Source organism: Oncorhynchus keta, chromosome 15 (genome assembly GCF_023373465.1).
Source record: "Oncorhynchus keta strain PuntledgeMale-10-30-2019 chromosome 15, Oket_V2, whole genome shotgun sequence".
Taxonomy (NCBI): domain Eukaryota; kingdom Metazoa; phylum Chordata; class Actinopteri; order Salmoniformes; family Salmonidae; genus Oncorhynchus; species Oncorhynchus keta.
Window position 1 is genome coordinate 38,877,597 of NC_068435.1, and position 19,904 is coordinate 38,897,500.

Sequence of the window (19,904 nt, forward strand, 5' to 3'; positions counted from 1 at the left end):
AAAACAAAGGAGCTGATCGTGGACTTCAGGAAACAGCAGAGGGAGCACCCCCCAATCCACATTGATGGGACCGCAGTGGAGTAGGTGGAAACCTTCAAGTTCCTCTGCGTACTCATCACTGACAAACTGAAATGGTCCACCCGCACAGACAGTGTGGTGAAGAAGGTGCAACAGTGACTCTTCAACCTCAGGAGGCTGGAGAAATTTGGCTTGGCACCTAAAACCCTCACAAACTTTTACAGGTGCACAATTGAGAACATCCTGTCGGCTGTATCACCGCCTGGTACGGCAACTGCACCGCCCGCAACCGCAGGGCTCTCCAGAGGGTGGTGTGGTCTGCCCAACGCATCACCGGGGCAAACTGCCTACCCTCCAGGACACCTACAGCATCCGATGTCTCAGGAAGGTCAAAAAGATAATCAAGGACAACAACCATCTTAGCTGCGGCCTGTTCACCCCATTATCATCCAGAAGGCGAGGTCAGTACAGGTGCATCAAAGCTGGGACCGAGAGACTGAAAAACAGCTTCTATCTCAAGTCCATCAGACTGTTAAATAGCCATCACTAGCACATTAGAGGCTGCTGTCCTATACATAGACTTGAAATCACTTGCCACTTTAATAATGGAACACCAGTCACTTTAATAATGCTGAAATAAAGAGAAACAAGGGCTGGGAAGGGGAAGGGCTAAAAAGTATTTTAACAATCGCTCAGCTGTTCTACGAGGGAAGCCCTCGTATCAAATCGCATTGAGAGCATATGTTATTAACAGAAACAACTTGAATTGTTGCATCTTATTGTGTTGTTGTCCTCCGGTTGCTAGCCAGCCAGCTAAAATTGCCCCTTTCCTAATTAGCAATGGATGTGAGATAGGGATTTGGACTTGTGGTTTTACTTAATTCTCCGTATTGGCCAATGATTATAACAGTGATCCTGATACAAACATTCAAGAGGAAGATGGATGGACACAAGCCATCAAACAAAGCCGAGCTGCTTGAATTGTTGCACCAGGACTGGCATAAAGTCACCCAACATCAATGTGAAAGACTGGTGGAGAGCATGCCAAGACGCATGAAAGCTGGGATTGAAAATCAGGGTTATTCCACCAAATATTGATTTCTGAACTTTTCCTAAGTTAAAACATTAGTATTGTGTTGTTTAAAAATGAATATGAACTTATTTTCCTTTGCATTTTTCAAGGTCTGACAACTTTGCATCGTTTTTGTTATTTTGACCAGTTGTCATTTTCTGCAAATTAAATGCTCTAAATTAGAATATTTTTATTTGGAATTTCGGAAGAAATGTTGTCAATAGTTTATAGAATAAAACAAAAATGTTAATTTTACCCAAACACATACCTATAAATAGTACAACCAGAGAAACTGATCATTTTGCAGTGGTCTCTTAATTTCTTTACAGAGCTGTATATCACGGTCGCAATGCACACGAACTAACAGGATTTATAGAGCAAACAACGCAATTATCACAACACATAGGTTGTAATATGGCTTTTTTTTCTGGCTTCCCCAGTGATTCCACCCAAACACCGCTACTCCCAACAGAACAGTTGTATTATTCATTTGTATCCTTTATATAAGAAAAACATATCCTCTGCTAAATATCATCCATACAAAATGTGGTTGCCTTTTTGTCTGAACGTAGCTCACAAATGCCAGTTAGTGAGTGGATGTGGAGGAGCCATGACCATATTGAGTGCGTCATTGGATGGTGTCACACTTCGCGCAATCCGTCCATCTCCAGAAGGGTCATCTTTTGTACGCTTTGGGAGGTTCATGAAAAGTAAAAGAGACACGAAGTCATTCATTATTTCATATAAATAAGGAACTTACAATGAATGACTCAATCAATAGACCACGGCATTTGTAACGTGTTTTGGGGGATACTGTAGACCAGCAGAAGCATAGCACCGATGGAAAACTTGTGTGGTTATTTCCCCTAACAATAACAATTACACTCACAGTTAAGGTCTCATATCAGACACAGAGAAAAAAGCTGTAAAATGTTTTTTTTTTTTTAAATAAAACGTACTAACCAACAGTCCAGTCAAAGCCTTGGTGAAATAGCGAAAGCCTTGCCTGACTTTACATTTGGACGTCTTGCTCTTTTTGACATCATCTCCGGAAACATCAGGTTTGGACTCCCTGCTCCCCTTGACGACCTCATGAATGGTTGGCAAAGAGAATAATGACGCTGATGAAGGTGTTTGAATGATGTCACCACCGGCCTCTCCGGCTGTAATCATATGTCGTGACCAGTCTCGCCTCAGGGCCTTATCTGATTGGGTAGAGGTCAGGGGGGATCCATCCTCATTGGCAGACTGGGAGCATGATGACCGCAGTCGAGTGGACCTCTTCCTGGGAATCTAGGTGCAGTCAAGGGGGAAAGTAGCACATCACAGTTCTACAGCTCATGTAGGATTCTGATATAAACATAGTATATCTTCAGAGGCGCAGGGTTTTCACACATATCTATGCTGACAAACTAGCAATCAACAGCGCTATGGTGGAGAGTTCTAAGTGGTCGCCAACCCTGGTCCTGGAGAACCACAGGGTGTACAAGGTTTTGTTTAAAGCCCAGCACTAACCAACCTGGTTCAGCTAATGAAGGTCTTGATGATCAGTAGAATCAGTTAGTGCTGGGTAGGAACAAAGGTTGATACATACTCTGTCAATCTCAAAGTCTAGGGTTGGAGACCACTGGTCCCTTCTCTGACCAGTACCTTCATCTCTTGGAGATCCTCTGCGATAGAGTGGAACTTCTCAGTGAATGTGTCCATCATGGCTCTGGCTTGCTCATGCCGTTCCCTGGCACTGGAGACCCTCTCCTTCCGGTCTGTGGCCTCCTCATCATCACTGGTCCCAGGGGACTCCAGCTCCCCCAGAGCTATAGGGACAACTGGGGTCATCACTGCCCTGCTTCTGGAGGAGTGGGAATAGGGCTGAGGGGTAGAGAGCATGTAGACAAGGCATTGGGTTTACCAGTTATATGTTAGGACTTTCTGTTTATTATTATTCTATCAAAGTTGTGTTTTGAGCTTAGATGCCTAATAACATTAACTGAGACGCATTTCATTCACAAAATGGCACAAGGCATTGTTAATCTATTGATTGTATGGAGGTGTTGAATAAAATAATCAACTATGGATGGCATCATCGGCATGTAAAATATATCGCTAGATACCTTCTCTGACTTTTGTTTGGTCCTCTTCTTAACCTTCAGATACTCTTGATTATCAGCGGTTATGTACTATAAGAATCAAATCAAATCAAATGTATTATTATTTTTTTTTTTTATTAAATCAAATTTCTTTTGAAATGTCTTTAGTTAGAGAACGCATATATCAAGTATAAGGATTCTGGAAGAATAAGAATAACATGTGCTTAATACATTATCTTCTCCAGAATCACCAATAATGCAGACCTAAATTGATCTCATTCGTTACTTCAAGTCAAATCAAACAAATCAAACGTTATTTGTCACATGCGCCGAATACAACAAGTAGACCTTACCGTGAAATGCTGGCAAGCCCTTTACACCAACAGTGCAGTTCAAGAAGAGTTTAGAAAATATTTACCAAATAAACTACAGTAAAAAAATAATTAAATGTAACACAATAAAATAACACTAACGAGGCTATGGTACCGGTACGGAGTCAGTGTACGGGGGAACTGGTTAGTCGAGGTAATTTGTACATATAGGATATAGGTAGGGGTGACGTGATTATCCTTATGTGTTAAATGTATACTTCATTTCCTCCATATTATGGTTGATGGCGCATTTAGAAAGGTCTTACAATTTTCTTAACTTCGGTCCTGCTGCTTGGTCGATAGACAGCTTTCTTAGGGTCATCCTTCAAATCCTCTAGTACCCATTTCAATTCTTTCACCCAGGGTTTCTCCTATACAAATAGCGAGACAGATTACAAATATAGTACATTCTTGAAAGCTCAGTAAACATGATGAACAACAATTTACCATATTCAGTAGTAAGCTGAGCTCTATAGCGAACAGTTATCTATGAATAAACGTTTTTTTGTGGCACTGTTTAAATCTATATTGTGTTTCATTTCAAAAACATTTGTTAGTTCATCGCGTTCGATCGATTACGACATCAACATCGATTTGCTTCAATCGGTAAACGTTTTGGCTTCGGTGAAAATGTTATCGAAGTCATTCGCATGTTTTACAACTGTGTAAAGAGTTCTGTGTTACTAAACCTTAATACATCCAAAATATTCCGTATCAGCAGAGGTGTACAACAGAGATGCCATTTGTATTCATTTTGGTTGTGGAACTTCTTTCTCTAGATATTCTGAATGATGCAAATCTGTATGGCTTAACCATTTTTAACAAAGAAATCCAAATTTCCCAACTTGCTGATACTCTTTTTTAAAGAAACAAAGACCAGGTCGCCCATGCCCTTAATGCTATCACTGCATTCTCTATTGCATCAGGATTAAAACTGAACGTTTCTACATGTGAAATCTTATGTTTATATGACGGATGATAAAGAAATAGAAAACATTTCTGTAAAAGACTGTGTTAAATATTTATGAATACATCGGTCAAAAAAAGCACTTAGTCAGACATGAATTTCTCTCCTAAAATTAAGAAAACAAAAAATATAATTGAATAATTGGCTACAAAGGGATCTTTCTTTACTTGGGAGAGTACTTCTGTCCAAGGCAGAGGGACTGTCTCATTTCGTGTACCCCTCATTATCGTTATTTGTAAGTCCCTCTAGTTGTAAAGAGATCAACAAGACCTTTCTAGACTTCATCTGGAAAAATAAGTCTCACAAACTAAAAGAGTCAGTTCTCTCTAATGAAAGATCTGAAGGCGGTCTGGAAGTGTTGGTTGGATTTGGTTAACCACTAAATTGGCTAGGTTTTACCAACAAGCTTTAATGGCCTGGAAAATGTTTCCTGGACTATTTTTCCCCTCATAAAGCTCTTTTGTGGAATAGTTCAGACATACCTGTAAGGAATAAGTCATTGTTCTACCCCAGCTGGCATGAAAGGAATATTGACTTTGTTCTTGATGTTTTTGACATCAGAGGTAATATTCTTACATATGAACAATTTATAACATTGAATGAATTTCCAAGACCTTTCAGAGAGTTTATTTCTGTGATCAAAGCCATTCCCAGTGGTTTAACTACACTAATGAAAACTCATCTTAGCTTTGGGAATGATCACAGAGTTTATCCAGAACTGAGATTGGAAGGTGTGGGATTACTTGAGAAATCTAGTTGTAATAAATATATAAGACAAATTCTTCATTCACAAAACCAACTTACAACGAGAGGAAAATCTTTATGGAACGTGCTTATTTATTCCTGACATTGTCTAGAAAAAGCTTGGTTATTGTATACCAAACAAATGTAAGGAAGTGCACTTAAAAAAAAAAATTAAACTTTATTTAAACAGGCAAGTCAGTTAAGAACAAATTCTTATTTTGAATAACGGCCTAGGAACAGTGGGTTAACTGCCTGTTAAGGGGCAGAACGACAGATTTGTACCTTGTCGGCTCGGGGGTTTGAACTTGCAATCTTCCGGTTACTAGTCCAACGCTCTTACCACTAGGCTGCCCTGCCGCCCCACGTAAGATATATCCATGTAAATTCTGTTGTCCAAATTTGTGGCTATTGATGATATCTGCGTTTTCTGTGGAAAAAAGGTGAGAATCTGACTCGTTCTTTGAATGTAAATGTGTGTCCGAATTCTGTGAAAACCTTGCAGAATACTTATTTACCATTATGAACACTGCCCATGTTTTTGACATGAAGGATATAATATGTTACTATTGCAATGATAACAAGACCATTGAAATGATTGCATTTTTTAAAATTCTTGTTGCCAATTACTTTATAAAACAAACAAAAATTCCAGAATTCTATACCAAAATTACACATATATTTGATTGAATTCTCTTGTTAAGACATTATCTCTAGTGAATAACATCTTCCTTAATCATGACATTTTCTCAGAGTGAATACAATTGCACTAGAATAGTTGTTTTTATTATTTTATTGATATTTTTTGTATGTTTGAGTATTTTCTTGTTAATACCTGTGTTTTGTTTTGTTAGACATGTTTGATGTAAGTTGTTTTTGTATTATGAAAAATATATATATATTTTTAAAGGTACACGATAAATTGATTGGATAGGTTTTTGGATGTCCGCACAGGGATGACGATGATCTAGAGTTGATTGACACAGATCAATTAAATCATTCGCGGAATAAGCATTCACAAACGTGCACTGCAAGACCTCTAGATGCGACATGCACACATCATTGACAATTTGGAGTTGGCTTTGCACTGGGTGTGCACTATTCATTTAAATTCAATTGAAAACATTCCATTGTGAATATCTATATGGACAACCATCTGTAAACATTTGTTTCGACCCATAACACTTTCAGTCTAAGCTTTGTCAGGACATTCATACAACTCTCACAATGTCAATTGATTAAGGCATAGTAGACCTATTACATATTCAAACATAATTAAGACATAAGACATTGAGGCAACATTACAACCATTGGCCTCAAGTAGTAAAAGTCTTTAGTGGGTGCATTGCATGCATATGGAGTGTGTGTGTAGGGGGGATCCTGAAGTGATTCTGAAAACCAGTATTGACAGTGTACACAACCTACTTGAATTTCAGTCAAGCTTAGCAAAAAAAGAGGCAGCATTTTTTTAAGACTTCCCCCCTCAGGTCCAGTAATGATTCATAGACAATATTTGCATGCAAGCTTTTGTAACTATGAATATTTTTGCTTGAGATTCAGCTTAACAGTCAACAACAAGGTAGATGACACTAACCTGTACAACTAAATAGAACCAACCAAATAAGATAGAAACATATGATATTGAACTCAGGGTAAGGCACACTTATAAATACTGTAGTATTACTATAGTTTAAAAAAACTATAGTATGTACTGCAGTGTTCTGTGGACATTACTGTACTATTTACTATAGTGTTTTATGCATATATTACTAATACACTATAGTATTTACAATTTATTATAGCATACTGTAATATTACTATAGTTAAAAAATTGTAGAATATATACTATAGTATTTACTGTGGTGTTTTTTAGACATTACTGTAGTATTTACTATAGTGCTTTTGTTTTATTATCTTTGCTATAGAAGTGGGGGCTTTCTCCTTGAGGAAACCTACTGGAAAAATACTAAGAGCACATTTCCCATAACCTGTAGGGAACACAATATATGGTCTATACCTGGCATGTAGGCTTCTCACTCACGGGTGGCACAAATTGGAAAATGGGGGGGGGGAAATTGGCTGGGCATATTCAAATATTTTACAGTTCACTACAGAATTCTACAGTAAGTACTACACATGAATGAGGAATACCACACTGTGTAGTATAGTATTCTACCAAATTATATATTAAGTAATACCCCTGACCGAGGGATTCTACCGTGTGCAGTATAGTATTCTACAGTTTGCTTAGCCTGGGTACCAGCCTTTTTGGCTAATATTCCACTCCTCGACAGGTCGACATGGAGAAAAGCTGTCCATGACGAAGTTGCATGGTACAAAGAAAATCTCTGCCGTGCCGCAGAGGACAAGTGGCAACTTTCAAAAGGAGAGAGTTCCCATCAAGAACGCCCACCCACCACCACCACTCACCCTGGCCCATACCGCATCAAAATATGTCGTTCCCGGATCGGCCTCTTCAGCCATCTGAAGACCCACAAGCAGGACCCACCAGGAGGACAATTATACTCAACCCCGAGTGATCGTTGATGATGGGTACCAGTCAATTTAGCTAACATTCCACTACCTGTACTCCATGTCATATGCCAAAGAGAGGGGTCTTTCTTCATTCTTTAAATATATCTTAGGCATATGACACGGAGTACAGGCAGTGGAAGACTACAATTTACCACAGAATTCTATAGCAAACTGTAGTAGTGTGGGATTCTCTAAAATGTGCGCATGGAGCATCTAATATTACAGTGGAACAAAAATAGTTTCGACAAAGCTCTTGAACCTTGTTCACAGTGTTCACCTGAAGACATCGATACCTCGTCCTCTATGTTTTAAGATCCATAATGCAGTTCTTAACAGGTATATTGCACCATATTGGAATTTCACCTTGAGTTAAAGAGGAGAGCATCATTTTTGGAGAGTCTACTGCTATGGCCTATCTCAGACCCAACCTTGATTTCATGGTTCTCCTCGTAAGGCCCAGTACACAGAGTGATCACAAGATGGCAACGTTTGGTTGTCCACGTGAGATCATAAAAGTCTGTGCGGATCACTAAGTTCCAACTGATCTGTCCAAAAAGACCTAAAGACTTAACATCCTGTCTGACTGTCCCTGCATCATTTGGAGATCCCCAGGCCGGTCTTCATGTACTCGTAGACCACATAGCTGATGCTCACAGCAGGAATCACTTTCATGAAGTTGGGCAGGATACCCCGGTACAGTCCAAAGAAACCCTCGTTAGCCATGATCCCCTTCATCAGTCCAGTCATGGTGGACTTGTCCGACACTTCCAGAGTTGCTGAGAGAGACAGTCAATGAACAAAAGGATGCAGAAGGAAAGAAAAGGTTACACAGCCTACATATCAGGACATATCAGTAGCAGCCTACATATCAGGACATATCAGTAGCAGCCTACATATCAGGACATATCAGTAGCAGCCTACATATCAGGACATATCAGTAGCAGCCTACATATCAGGACATATCAGTAGCAGCCTACATATCAGGACATACACTGTCTGTAGCAGCCTATATATCAGGACATACACTGTCTGTAGCAGCCTACATATCAGGACATACACTGTCTATAGCAGCCTACATATCAGGACATATCAGTAGCAGCCTACATATCAGGACATATCAGTAGCAGCCTACATATCAGGACATACACCATCTGTAGCAGCCTACATATCAGGACATATCAGTAGAAGCCTACATATCAGGACATACACTGTCTGTAGCAGCCTACATATCAGGACATACACTGTCTGTAGCAGCCTACATATCAGGACATATCAGTAGCAGCCTACATATCAGGACATACACTGTCTGTAGCAGCCTACATATCAGGACATACACTGTCTGTAGCAGCCTACTCAGGACATACACTGTCAGGCCTACATATCAGGACATACACTGTCTGTAGCAGCCTACATATCAGGACATACACTGTCAGCAGCCTACATATCAGGACATACACTGTCTGTAGCAGCCTACATATCAGGACATACACTGTCTGTAGCAGCCTACATATCAGGACATATCAGTAGCAGCCTACATATCAGGACATATCAGTAGCAGCCTACATATCAGGACATATCAGTAGCAGCCTACATATCAGGACATATCAGTAGCAGCCTACACATCAGGACATACACCATCTGTAGCAGCCTACATATCAGGACATATCAGTAGCAGCCTACATATCAGGACATACACTGTCTGTAGCAGCCTACATATCAGGATATACACTGTCTGTAGCAGCCTACATATCAGGATATACACTGTCTGTAGCAGCCTACATATCAGGACATATCAGTAGCAGCCTACATATCAGGACATATCAGTAGCAGCCTACATATCAGGACATATCAGTAGCAGCCTACACATCAGGACATACACCATCTGTAGCAGCCTACATATCAGGACATACACCGTCTGTAGCAGCCTACATATCAGGACATACACCATCTGTAGCAGTCTACATATCAGGACATATCAGTAGCAGCCTACATATCAGGACATATCCAGTAGCAGCCTACATATCAGGACATATCAGTAGCAGCCTACATATCAGGACATACACCGTCTGTAGCAGCCTACATATCAGGACATATCAGTAGCAGCCTACATATTAGGACATACACCGTCTGTAGCAGCCTACATATCAGGACATATCAGTAGCAGCCTACATATCAGTACATATCAGTAGCAGCCTACATATCAGGACATACACTGTCTGTAGCAGCCTACATATCAGGACATATCAGTAGCAGCCTACATATCAGGACATACAATGTCTGTAGCAGCCTACATATCAGGACATATCAGTAGCAGCCTACATATCAGGACATACACCGTCTGTAGCAGCCTACATATCAGGACATACACCGTCTGTAGCAGCCTACATATTAGGACATACACTGTCTGTAGCAGCCTACATATCAGGACATACACCGTCTGTAGCAGCCTACATATCAGGACATACACTGTCTGTAGCAGCCTACATATCAGGACATACACTGTCTGTAGCAGCCTACATATCAGGACATATCAGTAGCAGCCTACATATCAGGACATACACCATCTGTAGCAGCCTACATATCAGGACATACACCGTCTGTAGCAGCCTACACATCAGGACATACACCGTCTGTAGCAGCCTACATATTAGGACATACACTGTCTGTAGCAGCCTACATATCAGGACATACACCGTCTGTAGCAGCCTACATATCAGGACATACACTGTCTGTAGCAGCCTACATATCAGGACATACACTGTCTGTAGCAGCCTACATATCAGGACATATCAGTAGCAGCCTACATATCAGGACATACACCATCTGTAGCAGCCTACATATCAGGACATACACCGTCTGTAGCAGCCTACATATCAGGACATACACTGTCTGTAGCAGCCTACATATCAGGACATACACTGTCTGTAGCAGCCTACATATCAGGACATACACTGTCTGTAGCAGCCTACATATCAGGACATATCAGTAGCAGCCTACATATCAGGACATACACTGTCTGTAGCAGCCTACATATCAGGACATACACTGTCTGTAGCAGCCTACATATCAGGACATATCAGTAGCAGCCTACACATCAGGACATACACCATCTGTAGCAGCCTACATATCAGGACATACACCATCTGTAGCAGCCTACATATCAGGACATACACCGTCTGTAGCAGCCTACATATCAGGACATATCAGTAGCAGCCTACATATCAGGACATATCAGTAGCAGCCTACATATCAGGACATACACCGTCTGTAGCAGCCTACATATCAGGACATATCAGTAGCAGCCTACATATCAGGACATACACCGTCTGTAGCAGCCTACATATCAGGACACATCAGTAGCAGCCTACATATCAGGACATACACTGTCTGTAGCAGCCTACATATCAGGACATATCAGTAGCAGCCTACATATCAGGACATACACCGTCTGTAGCAGCCTACATATCAGGACATATCAGTAGCAGCTGGTTTAATTCGTCAAAGATTTCTTTCTGTGCTGCTGGAGAGATGATTTGGAATGTTTTTCGGCTTCAATAAATAAAGAATATCTCATCTAGTTGCAGATGTATTTATTACCTTGTGCCTGCATGCGTGTGCGAAGCAGGGCGAGGGGGTAGCTGGCCAGCTGGCCACAGGTGCTGGAGATGGTGCCACAGCCCAACAGCACCAAGATGCCAGGGTTGGCTGTGTCTTTGGCATAGCGGGACAACCATGCATTCTTCAGGCTCTAGGGTGCACAAAGAGAGGGTGGGGTAAGGGACAAGGGAAGTATCATCATTTAGGGGATGTGACTGGCACCAAAGAGAATCGGTGTCCAGACAGTGGTCACATTAATGTGGTCAGCCTTCTCTCATTTAGAATAACACAACCGTTCGATGAACACAATTCAGTGGATTCAATCTTGAGTCCTGAAAAACGTCCAACATGTTGGAATTCTTTGTTTTCAGTAATACACGTCAGTGAACTGTAAATCATTGCAGTACTACAATGTGGAATGAGAAACAGCATTGACTCTATGATAGAAATGGTCAGCCTGCAGACCTCGTAAACAGCAAGGTCGATGCCAGCATAGGGAATGATGCCTATCATGTTGGGAGTGTAGCCTTTATAGAAGGCTTTGATGCCCTCTTTCCTCAGAATCTTCTTGGCACAGTCAAACATTCCATTATACTGGCCAGTTTTCCCCAGAGTCAGTCTGGTCTTCATCACCTAAAGGAGAAAGAAGAGAATGGAGAGACGATGCTCAGCTATATAGAATTAATAAGTACTGATAGTTTATGAGAGGTGGTGGAAATGCTGTCATAATGTGTGCTGATCCTACAGATGGCAATCTTTCAATGACAAACTGATTTTAATTTGATCAGTTCAGGGTGTTTGCCAAATAATTACATTAAAATACACTACCGATCAAAAGTTTTACTCATTCAAGGTTTTTTTTTAACTGACTATTTTCTACATTGTAGAATAATAGTGAAGACATCAAAACTATTAAATAACATCATGTAGTAACCAAACAAAGTGTTAAACAAAGATTCTTTAAATATCCACTCTTTGCCTTGATGACAGCTTTGCACACTGCATAATAATGCATAATAATGACTGTATGAATGAAAATGCACAATGTAATCATGTCAACATGATGTGTGTCAAATACAGTATGAAAGTTGAAAACACTATGTTAAAATCCCTGTGTGTGAGTGTCCCTAACCTTGCCAAAAACAAAGAGCTGTGAATGGATCAGTGGTTCACCAATCAGGGCCTTGATAGACTCCACAACAGTAACAAGGTGTGACGTGTAAATGAAAAGAAACAACGATTCTTTGGGACCATCAGGTGACGTCCAGACAACCGATACACAGAAATGTTCCTGCAACGTTCCCATGAAACGTTCGTATGTTCGGTTACACTAACGTTTAAGTTGAAACTTTTAGGTTCAAAATGTACCCCAGAAATATATTTTCTGGGACCTATTTCTTCCTGAGATAAAGTGTTTCTTATGTTAAATGAATTGTATACCACCTGCTAACGTGAATGCAGTTGACTGATTCATGTTGCTGTACTATGGGATTGCTACTTGATCAAACGAATTCCATGGATCTGACAGTGACGGAAACCCTCGGTACCAGTGGGTGGTCCTCTCACCTCCATGGGGTAGATGGATGACTGGGCGGTGGCTCCTGCCAGAGAGCCAGCCATGAACCTCTGGTGGGTCTGGACCTTCCCTCCCTCTGGTGTCAGCAGCTTCTTATACTGATGGGGAGAGAGTTGAGATACACCATGAGGATAACACCATGAGGATAACACAGAGATACTATTAGAACCCCTCTCTCTCTCCCTCTGTAAACAACAGCCGTAGACTAGCAGTGAAAGGTAGATATGTACATACATGTAGGGATAAAGTGACTAGGCAACAGGAAAGACAACAGTAACAGCAGCGTATGTGATGAGTCAAAAGAGTGAGTGCAAAAAAGACAAATGTGGATAGTCCAGGTTGGTTAACTATGTAGCAGTCTTATGGCTCGGGTGTAGAAGCTGTTCAGGGTCCTGTTGGTTCCAGACTTGGTGCATCGGTGGCTGGAGTCTTTGAACATTTTAAGGGCCTTCCTCTGACGCCGCCTGGTATAGAGGTCCTTGATGGCAGTGAGCCTGGCCCCAGTGATGTACTGGGCCATACGCACTACCCTCTGCTGTGTCTTGCGGTTGGAGGCCGAGCAGTTACCATACCAGTCAGGATGCTCTCAATGGTGCATCTGTAGAACTTGTTGAGGATATGAGGGCCCATGCCAAATATTTTCAGCCTCCTGAGGGGGAAGAGGCATTGTTGTGTCCTCTTCATGACTGTGTTGGAGTGTGTGTGTGTGTGTGTGGACCATGATACTTCGTTAATGATGTGGACACCGAGGAACTTGAAGCTCCCAATCTGCACCACTACAGCCCCATCGATGTGGATGGGGGTGTGCTCGGCCCTCCGCTTCCTGTAGTCCACGATCAGCTCTTTTGTCTTGCTGACAGGTCTCTGACCTCCCTGTAGGCTGTCTCATTGTTGTCGGTGATCACCTTTGTGTCGTCTGCAAACATAATTGTGGTGTTGGTGTGGTGCGCGAACAGGGAGTACAGGAGGAGACTAAGCACACACCATTGAGGGGCCCCGTGTTGAGGATCAGTGGGGTGGACATGTTGTTGCCTACCCTCACCACCGGGGCTGGTCCGTCAGGAAGTCCAGAACCCAGTTGCAGAGGGAGGTGTTTAATCACAGGGTCCAGGGTTCATACAGACAATAACAAGTCAAATTCGAGGACTTTCAAGTACTTTTTCAAGCACTAATATTTATTTTCAAGGAACATCAATTTCTAATAGTTAATATTATGCAATTGTTACTAATCGCCACCAGATGGCAGTATAGCACCACAACCTCATGAAAAGAAAATAACCATAATATTCATCACTACCTTACAAGTTCTACTCTGTTCCACTACTTATTTACTACATACATGAGTGGTAAGTCAGTACTGATGATTTTGTAATTTGAGTAGTGATGAGCAGAGTTTTGGGACATGCCTACTGGAGAAGGGCGGGAGGGCTGTATGAGGAAAACAGCACGTAAACGGCCACCAGAACAGCAGGAACACAGCTGCCGCTTGATAAAGTGGAATATTGCGGGCGCCCTGGGAATTTTAGCTATCGATGTGACGTTTGGCCGCGCCTAATCAGTCAGATCTGTACCTGCCTGGCTGAGTGGCAGTGTGGGTGGAATGAGCGAGCTCGCCTGGCAACCACAGCACCAAACACCAACAGGAAATAAAACTTGGGAGTCTGCCTGGAAAATAGTTTGCAAAACCAATACATTGTTCTATAATTTTTCATAAACATATTTGATCATTATCTGTTCTCCCCTCATATTAATTCAAGTACTTTCAAGTGTCAAATTGAGAAAATGTCTGTTTTTCAAGGTATACCAGTACTTGAATTTCAGTGCCAAACTCAAGTACTTTAACCTACTCGAGGGTCCATAGTTTAGGACATACACTGTCTGTAGCTGCGCTGTAGTCAATGAACAGCATTCTCACATACTGTAGGTGTTCATTTTCCCTGTCTGTCTTCCCCTCTCTGTCCCATTTCCTATTCCCGCCATCATTGTACTATTTACTTCCTGTTCTAAATGTCTCGTTGTAACTTCCTCTATAGGTCTCTCTCCTCCTGCTTGTCCCCCTCCATCCATCAAACTAAAAACAGAAGAAACGTTGTCCAACCTGTTCGTAGGCCATGAATTTGATAGCAGTCTCAGGGGCTATTTTTAACACGTTGACCCCGTTCCCTCGCCATAATGAAGCCACGCCCCCTTCCTTAATCATCTGCTTGAATCCTCCCAGCAGGGTGACCCGGTTGGACTTGGAGGAGTGGACCTGAAACACAACCACAGGGGTTGGAGAATACACCATTTTGATGAAATGTTTGCATTCGTTGTACTGTAGTCTTTTTTCACAAGGTATGATGTTAGGAATAAGGGTTGTGGTTAAATCATACTCGTAGTTATAAAGCATTGTAGTCCCATCCTCTTTAGTAACAACCCTTCCAGTACTCAACCTGCATGAAGACCTTCATCCTGTCCAGGGGGGCGGTGCCTGTGCGAGAGACCGCCCCAGCCATCGCCCCGGCAGCCAGCTGTTTCCACCAGCCACCAGAGGTCTTCTCCTCCTCTGTGAACTCATCAGGGATGGCAATGCTCTCACCTATGTCCAGCACCTAGTGAGTGAAAGAAGAATGACGTTATATTGTCCTTATGCCCATCAACCACCACAAAGAGTTTTGAACATTTATCATAGCATTTTGCACTCAGTGGTGATCAATAGCCCCCGTCAATAGCCCCCGTCAATAGCCCCATCAATAGCCCCCGTCAATAGCCCCCGTCAATAGCCCCCATCAATAGCCCCCGTCAATAGCCCCGTCAATAGCCCCCGTCAATAGCCCCCGTCAATAGCCCTCGTCAATAGCCCCGTCAATAGCCCCCATCAATAGCCCCCATCAATAGCCCCATCAATAGCCCCCATCAATAGCCCCCATCAATAGCCCCCATCAATAGCCCCATCAATAGCCCTCATCAATAGCCCTCATCAATAGCCCTCATCAATAGCCCTCATCAATAGCCCCCATTAATAGCCCCCATCAATAGCCCCCATCAATAGCCCCCATCAATAGCCCCCATCAATAGCCCTCATCAATAGCCCTCATCAATAGCCCTCATCAATAGCCCCCATCAATAGCCCTCATCAATAGCCCTCATCAATAGCCCCCATCAATAGCCCTCATCAATAGCCCCCATCAATAGCCCCCATCAATAGCCCCCATAATAGCCCTCATCAATACCCCCCATCAATACCCCCCATCAATAGCCCTCATCAATAGCCCCCATCAATAGCCCCCATCAATAGCCCCCGTGCACTGCAGCCTTTTATACTATTGCAACTTCATCAGTCAGGCCTGTAAGATCCACTGCATGCTATTTGTAAGTAGCACATTGTGGTCAACAAAACTTTCTGTAGAGAAACACACACTACCACCTACCCTACCAACAGGCCTGACTGATAAAGTTGCACACTGCTGAGAGAGGAACGTCTTGTCCAGACCTGCTATCTCACCAGTTGTGGCTTGAGAAGTTGCAGCAACACCAGCCTAGCATGTAGTGTCTCAGCAAAAAGTTATAAAAGGGACTCGCTATCTCCTAGAAACAGAATTTGTAAGCTGATCCACTGGAGATGAACATTTTGTTGAAAGAAAGTCAATAAAATAGGAGTTTCTCTACAATATTGCTTGTACACATCTTGTCTTTCAAGGGGTGTGTGGGTGCAGGTGTGAATCCTGATTCCGGACTGGGTAACCCACTCACCGAGGAGTGTTTCCAGTAGCGTATGATCTCGTTCAGGTTATGGGCAGGATTGAACAGGAAGTGATCCCTCCACTCGTTCCAGTCCACCATCATGGTGCCATCAATGTCCATGCTGCACAGACAGGATATGAGGTCACAGAGCAGATAGTAACAGTACTAGCCTGGTTACCATTCTACTTCTGCTTTAGCCAACCTGACCATTTTTGTTCCAACCCAGCACTAATTTAACTCATCAAGGGTTTGATGATTAGTTGATAAGTGGAATAAACTAAAATGTTTATGTTTTGTAAGAAATGACATGGCTAATGAAGGGACACTTAGCTTATGAGGACAAACCTTTGTAGGATGGTCTGGGCCTCTTCCTTGGTTATGTCCATGCCCAGCTCTTCAAGGGACTGCTTGATTTCAGAGGCATCGATGTGCCCTGGAGGAAATGATAGAAACATTTCAAGGGTTTTGTTTAAGTACATGTTCTAGTTCATAAGTATAATGCATGTTCTATCATGCCTTGTTGTTGTAACAGTGGTATTACATTGTTGTGAGAATCATGTGCAGTCATTCTGACAGAGACAGGTCTCAGCACAACAAGATCACAGTCTCACTTCAGATTTCAACAACAATTGTCCAGGGGGGTGAACATCTATGGGTGAAGTGAAAGTAGGTCAAAGGTGAAGGTTGTAAAAACAGAACAAATTGAGGGTTAATCATAAAAACTTGAGGATTAAGTTTAGGCATAAATGTCGCCTGGTTAAGGTTTGGGATAAGGTTCAAACAGAAATCAAAATGAGATTGAAGCCGTGACCCTTCCTGTATCCCCATTCACAACGCCCTATCTGGGAGCCAGATAGTAATACATGCTCACGCTGCCCCTAGTGGACGGTATTGGACGCATCTCCCGGCATCCTAGGGTCCTGGACAAATGTCAAATACTGAAGTCTATCTGTAGTGATCTCGCTGCTCATCAAGTACTGTACTTCCTAAACTTTGTGTCACCCCGCCCCCCCCAAATCACCCGTGCCTTGTGGAGAAGGATATGTTATGGTAACCTACCATCGTTGTTTTTGTCCAAGCTCTTGAACGTCAGGCGCAGTTTCTTCTCGTGTTCTTTCAGATATTTGTTGAACTCATTGAAGTCAAGCCCTCCATCTTTGTTGTGGTCACCAGACGATACAATTTTCTGCACAAAGACAAATGAGAGGATTAGTCTATTTGCCTCACTGTTGGAAGTTGAACCGCTGAAGCAGAACTTTGTACATTGGCAAGGTTACTCACACACAACTACGAGTCATAGGCATAACATAGGCTGCCTCACTAATTCATGCAGTTGCATAGTGACTCACACAGGAACAGTATCGTTTTTCAATGCTATCATTAAATGGTAGGCTAATGTTATAGCGTTACTATGTAACCACAAGAGCATTTGTGCACATTAATGAATATTGCATAATGACTGGAGATGATGGCCAAGTCAATGGGGCAGGTATCTCCTCTCTAGTGGTGCTAGTAACAACACAAACCATTATCTGTTTTCATTCCCTGATACTGGAGATGGTGGGCAAGTCAATGGGGCAGGTATCTCCCCTCTAGTGGTGCTAGTAACAACACAAACCATTATCTGTTTTCATTCCCTGATACTGGAGATGGTGGCCAAGTCAATGGGGCAGGTATCTCCCCTCTAGTGGTGCTAGTAACAACACAAACCATTATCTGTTTTCATTCCCTGATACTGGTGATGAGTCATTTGTAGATGTCATATTGATGATGAAATCTGTGTCCCACTGGACAATCTGTGATTGCTACATTCATTTTTGAACGTTTAAATTCATGATACATACTCATTGATTCTTGAAGAATATGACATATAAAAGCCTCCTGAGATTAGTTCAACTGTCTAATCCCATCAGAACCCAAAACATAAACTTGATTTACTTGAGTTATTTCATTTTAAACAAATACTGTATAGCCTCAAAACATGGTTAAAACAAGGCAACACTCAACATGTCGTCCTCCAAAAATGATGCAGCGCCCCTCTTGGGCCAATCAGTGTTATTTTGTAAATGTCACATCTCAATACCATTCACCCAAGTTTCGTCAAAACCGGGCTACAACATCAAATGTTGTACTAACATATGGCTGGAGACAGATCTAGTCCCCCTCCCCCTTTTTTTACATAACATTTATCCAGCCTCATCCCTCAGCTGTTTACCGAAACAGTGGTGGGGTGCCCGCTTTGTTGTTTGAGTCGCAGATTGCCCCTTTAAACCAGCCCTGCCCTGATAACACCAGACACTAACACTGTTACTACGGAGTTATCGCTCCAGAATGTGACAGGGAGAAACTAGTTAGTCGGCTAAAGTTTAGTATTTCGTTTATATAAAGTGTAGGTTGTTTTATTTACAGGGAAATGCCCACAAATGGGCGAATATGCTAAGTGAATGAGAATGTGTGGCATATGTCTAGGTCTGTGTTGCGTATATTTTCTACACATACTGTATGTCCCAATCCCAAATCATTTCACGTCAGGAAACCGCATGGCTCTACTTTTACCTGCGCTGCACCTTTGCGGAATGACATGCCCATTGCGGTTAGGCCCGCTCTCAATTCAGCAACATCGACCTTCCCATCCTTGTTGGTGTCCAGTTGATCGAATAATTCTTGGTATGACCTTTCACTATCGGGATCCCAGCATCTGGATTCTGTTAGAACAAGTCCTTTTATAACATGATACATTGTTGCTGTTGGCAAAGAGGCTACAGATAGCCAAGGTCCAATGTTTTTCAGACAGTTGAATGCATAGTACTCAGTCAATACGGAACCGCGGGTTGGGAAAAGGGTCGCTCGTCGTAATCCGTCCTACAAATACTGCTGCATATCAGTAAATAACCTGAAACGCACTTCTCGGGATGACTGCAGTCAAATTGAGGGTGTGCGGAAGGACGCACCAGTATCCTGCCAGCAGCACAAATCATGACGCCACGTTTGTATGGTAATTTCGAAACCTTTTTTTAAAAAGCCCGATATTCAAACCACTGCAATGGGAAGAATTCGTTCAAAAAATGTATATATTTTTTAATCATTGGCCACTAGTATTGTGCCAACAAGAAAAGGCAATAAGTAATTTATGAAAGTAAAGACCAAAAATGAAAAAATACCATGTTGTCACTGGAATGTTAATAGTATTGGGCTGTAGAGAGAACTTTTCTACCTC

The 19,904-nt window shown here is 42.2% G+C and overlaps 2 protein-coding genes across 2 annotated transcripts; both read right to left on the reverse strand.

Moving 5' to 3' along the window:
* Positions 1-1,575: 1,575 nt before the first annotated feature.
* LOC118395142 (uncharacterized) lies at positions 1,576-3,261 on the reverse strand. The gene is made up of 4 exons (XM_035788913.2): positions 3,202-3,261; positions 2,741-2,959; positions 2,054-2,383; positions 1,576-1,780 (listed from the first exon to the last, which is right to left on the reverse strand). Exons 2-4 carry the CDS (start codon positions 2,924-2,926, stop codon positions 1,664-1,666), a joined length of 633 nt encoding a protein of 210 aa, XP_035644806.1. The 5' UTR covers positions 2,927-2,959; positions 3,202-3,261; the 3' UTR covers positions 1,576-1,663.
* A 2,054-nt stretch (positions 3,262-5,315) lies between these two features.
* LOC118394900 (calcium-binding mitochondrial carrier protein SCaMC-1-like) lies at positions 5,316-19,649 on the reverse strand. The gene is made up of 10 exons (XM_052463998.1): positions 19,244-19,649; positions 17,747-17,873; positions 17,033-17,120; positions 16,697-16,808; positions 15,397-15,555; positions 15,063-15,215; positions 12,955-13,062; positions 11,854-12,021; positions 11,389-11,539; positions 5,316-8,567 (listed from the first exon to the last, which is right to left on the reverse strand). The coding sequence occupies exons 1-10, from the start codon at positions 19,424-19,426 to the stop codon at positions 8,386-8,388; spliced, it is 1,431 nt and encodes a 476-aa protein (XP_052319958.1). The 5' UTR covers positions 19,427-19,649; the 3' UTR covers positions 5,316-8,385.
* Between the last annotated feature and the right edge of the window lie 255 nt (positions 19,650-19,904).

Coding starts and splice junctions, on each gene's coding strand:
- LOC118395142 (XM_035788913.2), bottom strand. CDS start 2,926: ATGACCCCAGTTGTCCCTATAGCTCTGGGGGAGCTGGAGTCCCCTGGG. Junction 2,384..2,740: donor AGGATCTCCAAGAGATGAAG/GTACTGGTCAGA, acceptor GACTGCACCTAG/ATTCCCAGGAAGAGGTCCAC. Junction 1,781..2,053: donor AGGCTTTGACTGGACTGTTG/GTTAGTACGTTT, acceptor AACCTCCCAAAG/CGTACAAAAGATGACCCTTC.
- LOC118394900 (XM_052463998.1), bottom strand. CDS start 19,426: ATGTATCATGTTATAAAAGGACTTGTTCTAACAGAATCCAGATGCTGG. Junction 15,216..15,396: donor GGATGAAGGTCTTCATGCAG/GTTGAGTACTGG, acceptor GTTGTGTTTCAG/GTCCACTCCTCCAAGTCCAA. Junction 8,568..11,388: donor CACACGCATGCAGGCACAAG/GTAATAAATACA, acceptor TGTCTCTCTCAG/CAACTCTGGAAGTGTCGGAC.